We start from the raw sequence: 9,932 nt of genomic DNA, 5'->3' as shown, positions 1-9,932 counted from the left end.
GCACTCTGTTTTTTTTTCATAATCAGCTAAAGACACATTTCCCAAACACAGCGTTATTCAAACATGTCCTTAGAACAAGCTAGAATTCATTTTGTTATTCAGTGCTAACTTTAAATGCATTTAGCTTTGAAGAGATTATCTTATCACAAAAAGGTATTAGAAGTAATGATATTCTAAACAGACCTATAATTTTCACAGTGTCAACTTATCTGAGTCATTTTTAAAGCGCCCCTTTGCATACCCATTTATGTAAAATATATTTAAAGTACCTATCATTTTAATCACAAAAATAGATTCATATTATGCCAGTTTAATTTCACTGTAATTTCAAGGGCATTCTCAACAAAGGTACCACATACCTAATATCTAAAAGATTTACTACTTGACACATCCCGGGGGTTTTCCGACCTGGAGCGAGGAAATGTGGAGAATCGATGGGTAGTTCAAGGTAATTTAAACTCCTAACTTCTGAATTTTATCAGACAAAATGGCGCATGCTTAAGAATGTGTTAAATGTAAAATACTGTGTTTTGCCTTTATCTGTCCGTGTATATTTTAATGCATTTAAAGTAAATCTCATCTTACATGTTAGCTATTAATATCAAATACATGCAAATTATAAATCTAAAATAAACAAAGAGGCAATCATTTAAACGGAACAATTAAAGTTAATAACCATGTGTATAGATTGATTTTTGGTGTTGTTGAAAAAATTGAAATTGTTGTGTGGTGTTAGAGACACATTAGCCAATAAGAGTTTCAGAGATCTCTGACTACTTATTTATTGTTTAGAATATATATACTTAAAAATTAATATAGAATGACTTGAAAAAAATAAACTCTAGATGATCCATTATTACAGCTTAGCCCGGTGTGGTAAATACTTGTGATTTTTTTAAAGAGCAAAATAAAAATTTTCAACTGCCCTTCTATATTACCTTATCATTGATGATACCTGTGCTACAAATAAAGACTCTGAATATCCATTCACCTATATATGTGTCATTTAAATTCTAAAAAAATTTCTGCAGTTCTCATCATTTTTGCTTACGATCAAAATTTTATATGCGTAAAAAAATCAAGACGAAATTCGAAACCCTTTTTTTTTAACGAAAATATCTTTTTAATAGGAAACCGTTTGCATGTTTTTGTTCACCTTCTTGGATTTATAAAGCAATCGGCACTTTATATTATGAGATTGTATTTTTAGAACAAGCACATTTGCAACATATTTATTATTTCTGCTTATATATAATTTTATCACATGTGTATCTCAATATACGGTGGGTATCGCTCATGGATTAAATTTTTGATATTCCACTGTGTGTACTTACGCCACGTTACGTCATAATTAAACATTACGTAACTTAAGGCAGATTATTGACGTATAATCAAAAAGTAACACAATAATTCAGTTGAAAAGCGTAGAGTTATACATGTAGATGTGCAGAATTTCATGCTGTTTCGGGGTTTTTTTTACAAATTGATAAAAATATACCAGAATATTACATGTTTGTTTCTTAATCTTTAAGGCACTTTTTCCATGGGTAAAGTTGTTGACGTCTTGTTGTGAATGTGTTGTGCGGTTCAAAAGTATAATGTTTTTCAAAAGATTGAGGTTTTTCAAAAGATTGAGGTTTATTAAAAGATTAAGGTTTATTAAAATATTGAGGTTTACCTTGTGGTAAAACATGTGATAAAAAGAATCTCTCATGATTTGCGATGGTTTATCTTAACATCTGCACCAAGATCAAGATCTTCAATAGTACTCAGCGTCCTTCTATACGGTTCAGAGTGCTAGAAAACCTCTCTACTGATTGGAAGATAACTTGATGTCTTCCAAACCAAATCCCTCAGACGCATCCTAAAGATCTTTGGCCAAACACTATCTCGAATGAAGATCTGTTGAAAAGAACTTGGATGACTACAATATCAGAGATCATCCAAGCAAGACGTTGGCGATGGCTTGGTCATGTCCTGCGCACCCCCCTCCCCCCCCCCCCAACTCACTGCCCAGAGTCGCCCAAAGATGGACACCCCAGGGAAAAAGGAATAGAGGCCGGTCAAAGGAGGCCTTGAAAAGAACTGCCCTGAAAGACCTTAAAATAAGAGGTCTGTCCATGGAGACAGCACCTAGAGTAGCTGCAGACCGAGCCAGGTGGAAATCCTTTGTAGACGCCTCAAGCACCTGACGGCGCAGAGAGGAGTGAGTGAGTGAGTGAGAAACAACAACGTAAAATGCGTATTAATGTTTTATTAGCTCCAAATCAAACTCTTATAAAAAAGGAGTTGCCACTGAGTATGGATATTAAAATATGTTTGTTGTTCTTAGATTTCGTTGTCCGTAGTTTCCAGATGCAAAACAAAATTTTAGAGTTGCGTGGATATTTCTTTCTGCACCTACGTACAAAAATATACCATGATTTTCAAGACAAATTTTATAAAATTACTTTAAATCTTTTAAAGCTTGAAAATCAGTCTTTTGCATATTCAAATTGAAACATTAATGAAAATATTGACTTTTACCTTTTCTCCAAACTGTTCAACTTTTTCCACCGGTTTTGATGAGCCCGTAGTGAGTAACCTTTAGCTGCACCAGATTTTATTCTATTCTCGTCCTTCTCAAAAGTTGATTTTCCTATTAAATGAAAAATAGATGATGATGATCCGAAAAAGGGACTAAAGAGATACTTTGAAAGCACGATGATTAAATCTAAACAATAGTTCGTTTTATTTTGTATTCGATTTCTTTCTTTAAAATGAAGCAATTAATTTTTTGGAATACACCCATGATATATTCTCGACAAACTTCATTTACTAGTCAATTTTTGCTGTATTTAAAAGTTATTTTGTTTGTCAAAGGCTAATTTGAATGTATAAAATCCAGTGTTTGAAACGACAAGATTATATAATGCATGATAAAAGGACTACTTACCACACTTACAATCACAGTTTGTTTGCAGGTCCTTTACATACACTTGCTCGTTACAACACAACTCTATTTGAGGTTTGTAAATTCCCTCTGAAATCAACAACCAACAACTTCAATTCACATAGGATAAAATAACAACAAAAAATAGTACGAAGATAACTTTTTCTTGCATAAGTTTAAAGCAAAAAATATATCATATTCTCTCTTTCCCCTTTTCATATTGCAATTTGCTCACGTGAAAAGTAGTCCGTATATAAACAAAATTTTGAGTTGTTTGAACACTTATTAAATACTTGCCACCACAACAATCAATTTCCATTTCCTCTTGATATCTCGCATGGACACCGGATCTCCGGCAACAAATCTGTGTTGTTTGATTAATCTTTGCGCTGGTAATTTGGTCAATCTTTGAATATACACATTCTCCATCTACAACTACATGTACATTCCAGGTCAAGCAATCTGCATTTGCAAATAGTGTATTGGTCTAAATTTTCAAAGGTTTTTATACGCATGTATGTACCAGTACATACCTTTTAAATTCGTAGAGTTTACGACCGTTATTATGAAACGAAAACTTAGCATCAGGAATGTAAACGCCTTCATATTCTTCTTGAAAAATATTGATCCCAAGGTCTCTGGACTTCTTTGCTCAAGTATCGGGCAGTGATGTATTTGTTTAATATGATATATTAGAGTATATCATAGCATACTCCTTCATATTGGGAATTTCCTTGCATATATCAACCCACGGGTTTTATCTTCTTTTGGATAGAACTTGGGATTTGTCATTTTGGATTTTCCGCTATGTTTAATTGGCCACTAATCTGTGTCCGATAAAATGCATATTGTCGGGTAGTTGTTAATTTTATCATCGTTTGATGGAATGTACATTGGGCAGCAACATTTCATATTTTCATGTACTTTATTAATTTGACTGGTTAAAATGGACTGAGTCTGTATGATTTCATAATCTTCATATATAAAGATATCAATTTTTTTGTTTTATAATAAAGGATCATATTTAACATTCGAGCAATTGAATCGAAGAACGTTTGGAACAACACACGACGACAAAACAACACATATCAAAGCAATGAAACAAATGGCAATTTTGTTGCAAAGTGTAAGTCAGAATTGAATGATTGTTTTATATTTATTAAAATTCCAATGCTATATTTGTTATGTAATGGTACAGGACATAAAATGTGAAACATATTAGTTAAACAAACAACCAAGAATACGCTATAGTGAGGATTAAATATACAGTGCGCAAAAATATGTGAACGGTTCATTCATGAAAGTCCAATCCTACGAAAAAGATATCGTTGAAATCATTAATTTAAAGAGCATTTATAAAGTATTTGCTTATCATAAATACTGAATGAAAAATTTATAGGACAAACTGTAAATACAAATCTGGCATGATACACTTAAAAAGAATGCTGAGGTTATAATTACCTTGACATTTTTTATGACACGTTTGTGTGCATTGAAATCCGGTATCTAAAAACGCGTATCAGCAATTATATATCAATGAGGCTTTAGAACACGATCAAAGCTCGTTTTGAAAACATTTTTTGCCTCACATCGATTAATTTATCATATTTATCTACACTGATTAAATTACGAAAAAAAGGTGGAGTTGGAAAATCTTCTTTAATCATAAGGGATTATAATTATTTAAGAATATATTTAGATGGTTGTGAAAAAGAAATAAGTACATGTACCTACAAAACCCTTTTAAGTTTAAATAGGTTATCTTCAAGAAAAACTGCGCCAGTTTGGATTATTTGTACGCATTCTCTAGATTTCTACCCTCATTCATATATCGTCTCAAATGATGAAAAAATCTAGCATTTCAAAAGAAAAATATTTGCGTATTTCCTACGTTTTTTTAAGTTAAAGGTGGAAATAAATTGCAATGAACAAATTTGAATTGAAAATTTGTTCAGCACATCTATATTTATACTTGATATCCACTAGATCTAAACTATTACCCAAGAAAATATGAAATGAAATTAATTTTTAAAATTTTCAGCTTTATGATGCAGACAATCACTAACAATATTTACGTTTATATATAATGTTACTTATATTTTGAAATGAAATAGAATGTACGCACTACTTGCAAATCTGTAAGTCTAACAAACAACACAGATTAGGTTACTTCGAGGATTACCCCAGGGCGCAAAACTATGTCAATGATTCATTCACAAAAGTTCGTTACGACAATTCATACCTACATGAAAGGTATCTTTTCAATCATAAATTTAAATAGCAATTACAATGCATTGCTCATTACAGTTACTTAATAAAAAGTTTCACATGGCAAACTGAGATTTAAAATCCGGCATTATACATAAATAAAGAACAATGTGGTTTACCTTGACATTTTGCAAAGTTAAGTGCATTCGTTTGATTATTTGTTGGGTATATTGAACAAAAGTATCTAAAAAGGCGAATCAAAAGTTGTATATAAATGAATCTTTAAAACACGATCAAAGTTCCTTTTTAATGCTTCCTTCACATTAAATAGAATATTCTATCATATTATCTGCATTGATTAAATTAGGGCAAAAAGGATGGTATCGGACACTTTGTCTTGAATCATAGGGTTTTTTTAAAACTTATATTTCGATGTTTGTACAAAAAGTGAATATCTGTCAAAACCCTTTTAATTTGAAATAAGTTATCGTCAAGAAAAACTGTGTCAGTGTGGATCACTCATATGCATTCTCCAGATCTATACCTTCATTAATGCACCGGATCAAATGTTAAAAAATCAAGCATTCCAAATGAAAAAAAAAATGCTTATTCCTTATATATTTTTTTTTTTGGGGGGGGGGGGGGGGGGGTAAAGGCAGAAGATAATTTACAATGGAAAAATTTCAATTGAAAAAAAATTCAGCATATCTATATTTATCCTTGATATCCACTAAATCTAAAACAATACCCGTGAAAATATGACATAAATTTTTAAGCGATATCTAACAATTTTAAATGTGATTCATGCCTACAGGAATGGTATCTTTTCAATCATGAATTTAAAAAAGGTTGGTAATTTTTTGTCTGTTTTGTTCTTTCAATAATACGATATCTCAAAAAATGCACAAATTATTTTCGATTTAAAAAAAATTATTGATACCATGCATAGAAGATCAAATGGTCTTCTACAGGAAAAAATTACATTTTTAAGTCAGTATAGAAACTTATTCGTTCGGCTGTTAAATATAAGTTTGTCCAAAAATCTTTACCCTTGTTTTCGTACAAAATTAATGTCTAACCCATCAATATTAAGACTTACAGATATTTATAAATAAGCTTTTTAAAATCTCTGTATTATATAATAATCAAATATTAAATGGGCATGGTCACGATCTAGTCATTTTTTATATTGTTTATTGTTAAATTGCTTTCGTCATCCTCTTCTAAACAACCAAAACGTGGATGTCAATTAAAGAGTGATAAGCAAACATATATCTCACAATAGCTCGTGCCATATTTTTGTGTTACATTAGTTCAATAAACCAGTAAAAATTATATTTCAAGCTGATTTTTCTGTCTGCTAAATCGTTTTGAACAAAAATAAACGGTTTCAAGCATATCCATTTTAGGTCTAAACCTTACATATTCTTGTCAACATTCAAAGGAAAAAACCATACAGACATGGCCTAAACTTTGTTTATATACTAAAAACTTATGACTCCTGTATCTCTCTTAAATCTCGTCGACTGCCACTCAAATTGTGATTGATTTGAACGGCTTACCAAAGCATTGTGACCATGCCAAGTTACAACTGAGGTTCTGGTGACTAATGAATTAAGTACTTGGATGCGTTATTAAATTTCTAAATAAACCAATGCCTTTATTGATAGGAATTTGAAAGAGTCAAATTCATTTATTTATTTTACAATAGAAATACTTACATTTTTCACTTGCCAAAATTATCACTTGTTTAAAATTAGAATTTTCTAAACATTATCTGAAAGAAACGTTTTGGCCGTTTGCTTGCTAACAAGTTGAATGGGTTATCTAATGGACTAGCTACAACGGGTTCATGTCTTTATCGTGCTCATTGTATAATCTGCGCTTGAAAATGAGGACATTCTGCCTATATACACTTCTTTTGCTATATAAATACACCCATTACACACACCATTAAATTGGCTGAATAAACTGGATTCTAAAAATATGTAAATTATGTATTCAGAGTTCTGTGTGTTATTTTATGAGTTCACTTGGATTTAATTTAGGACTCGGAAAAAATTTTTGGGGGGCGATTAAAGAGAGAGGTGTGGAAATCCATTGGGCAGTTCAGAAAGCAATTAACCTTTTTTTTTACCACACTTCAACACAAATACGCTAAACTTGAAAAAAAAATCATTATCTTGGAGCTATTGATTGTAACGTTCATACATGTAATGTAATATATTTGACATAAAGCTAAAAACCTGATTGAAGAGCACATACAAAGATTGATAAAAATACTTAAATGTTGATATTGAGTCAAGAAAAGAAATGTTCACACTTAATTGAACTCAGTTCATAATTATAATTACTAAAATAAGCATAATCATTTACATGCACAATTTATATCAACGCGTGAACATTTAAGCAACTTCTTTTATTTATGATAAAAAATCGCAAACTTTTTACGCATTTCAAATCGATTTTTTTTAGTATTAACAGTTTAATAAAATTTTATAAATAATGATATCAAGATATCAGCCTAGATGTTACAACGTCTGTAAATTACAAATGCATTTTGTATGTTGTCTATTATTTTGTACTGAACGTCAACTACACAACATAATTTTGACAAAAATCAGTATTTTATTTTACATAAATACAAGTAGTATATACATTGTAAATGCTGCTCTTTTAATCATGTAATAAGAATCGGTAGCTTTTAAATACCTTTGAATAATACACGATATTACTTAACGACACTTCAACATTCTTGCTCTGGTTTTCAATGTCTCCAGAATCGGACATAAACATTTTAATTTTTTTGGCCAAACAAAGAAAGTATTAGTCAGCTGTGAGGGGGATGCATGGAAACCTAATGGAAAGTTTCAACTTATTCATTGAACTTTTTTACACTAAGCCTCATGTAAGGCGTTTAAGAAAGATCTCGGTCAAATAGCAACAAGCTTTCAAAAAAAAATGTGTCAGCAAATAAAGGTTTTTCTCCTTGCCATTTCTGTCAAATTTTATTTGCATCATATATACGTTGTAAACAAAAACCATGGATTTTATGGATTGACTACCATTAGGACATTCCTTATTATGCAAAGAATAAATAGCTGAAATATTCGTGTTTTCATTTTGTCGTATAGAATTGCACTGGTGTGCTCTCAAGCATTTAAACTATGATTAATAACTCAATTTTAACAAGACTATTTTTCTTTCGTATAACATAATTGAACAGCCCTGAAAGCAGTTGCTGCTTCACAGGTTAATGTAACTTTACCCATCATATCCCTGTTATGCGTTTAGAATTCAAATGAGACAAATAAGTAGCATCAGTTTATCTGTCAAATCTATATTTATATACCAAGAACTAAAATAGATCCTCTGCATGTGGTAATTAGACATTTGGACTAAATGCTTGCTAATAAAAAGGTTAGTAAGATTTAGAGAGCACAATTCAGGCACGATTAACATCGTTTTTGAAAGGGTGGGAGAGACTGATCCAAAATTGTGACAAGCCAAATAACAAAAAATTAAAGGGGGTGGGGGCAACTCTCTCTTTTTATACGTATTTTTAAGACAAATGTTTCCTGGGGGAAAGCGGGGCCCAGTCGTTAACTCACATATATTGATTTAGAAGTATTTAATTTAGCAGATCAGTAAAAGCATGCGTTCTATATAAATATTGTTTTATAAAATTAGTAATGCTATATAATTCTTGTAGTTTCCTAAAACTATTCATAGGAAACATTTTCGGTGTAATATTCAAAACAAATCTGTTTCACATTAAATCTTGGTGATGAGAACAATGATGAGTTTGCAAAATACGACTTGCAAAATATCTCTGAGTAGATCACATAACTCTTGTTGGAAATTTTTAAAATAGCATAAAAATAAATAAGGCTTTTAAAGAAACAAAGCATGACTTGTATCGTGATTAAAAAAGTATTCGTTTTTGTTAACTGAACTTTATCTTTAAAAATTTAATAGACAAATTTTACAACTTATTTACCTTTGCGTTATTTATATTCTCTGTGATGTTGGAATAGTTTATTCGGTCTGCCAAGATTAGCTGTGGTATTTCCAACAAAGAGTAGTTGAAACCACGTTAATATTTCTCATACTGTGACGGATGTTAGTATAAGGTGGGGGGCATTAACGTTGCCGGAAGCGAGAGCAACAGGCGAGAACTCACGTGTCCATGCGGGCGACTATCATTACCTTTCATATACAACAACTGTCTATCAAAGGGAAATGCCTTGGGTTGCAGGGATTGTATTGTCCTATATTGACACTCAGTCATAATTTCATGAGATATTCATTTAATTATATATGAATAAAAATATACTTAAAATATCAAAGCTGATTATAAATCAAGAAAGTTAAATAAGTACTCTTGCTTTAAAATTTAATGTTTTCAGGATGACAATAACTTGACAGTCACTGTTGAAAATGCAAAAAAACTGTGTCATCTTTCATGATGATATGTAGTTGTTCTTATGTATCACGTTTTTACAACATGTCTCCGATAAAGAGTTCAAAACAATTATGGGTCAATAATATTCTTTCCCATAATTAAAAGATATACCCTGTGTCAGATAAGCCAGTAATACTGAAGTCTTGTGGGTTTTTTTATGAATGAAGTTTATCCATTTAAAGAGCAGAATAAAAAAAGATATCCTTTAATATAACCTTAAAATTATCTGTGCTACGAATAAAGACTCTGAATACCCATTCACCTATATATGTATCATTTAAATTATTTTCTGTAGATCTCATTAGTTTAGCTAACGATACAAATTCT

The 9,932-nt window shown here is 31.0% G+C and overlaps 1 protein-coding gene across 1 annotated transcript; it reads right to left on the bottom strand.

Moving 5' to 3' along the window:
- Positions 1 to 2,257: 2,257 nt before the first annotated feature.
- Positions 2,258 to 3,752, bottom strand: LOC128182850 (uncharacterized). Its single transcript, XM_052851608.1, has 5 exons — positions 3,466 to 3,752; positions 3,230 to 3,367; positions 2,936 to 3,022; positions 2,527 to 2,638; positions 2,258 to 2,400 (listed from the first exon to the last, which is right to left on the bottom strand). Exons 1-5 carry the CDS (start codon positions 3,536 to 3,538, stop codon positions 2,268 to 2,270), a joined length of 543 nt encoding a protein of 180 aa, XP_052707568.1. The 5' UTR covers positions 3,539 to 3,752; the 3' UTR covers positions 2,258 to 2,267.
- Positions 3,753 to 9,932: the final 6,180 nt, after the last annotated feature.

The sequence above is a fragment of the Crassostrea angulata genome, chromosome 5 (genome assembly GCF_025612915.1).
Source record: "Crassostrea angulata isolate pt1a10 chromosome 5, ASM2561291v2, whole genome shotgun sequence".
Classification (NCBI taxonomy): domain Eukaryota; kingdom Metazoa; phylum Mollusca; class Bivalvia; order Ostreida; family Ostreidae; genus Magallana; species Magallana angulata.
This window is presented reverse-complemented; position numbering and strand designations above follow the sequence as displayed.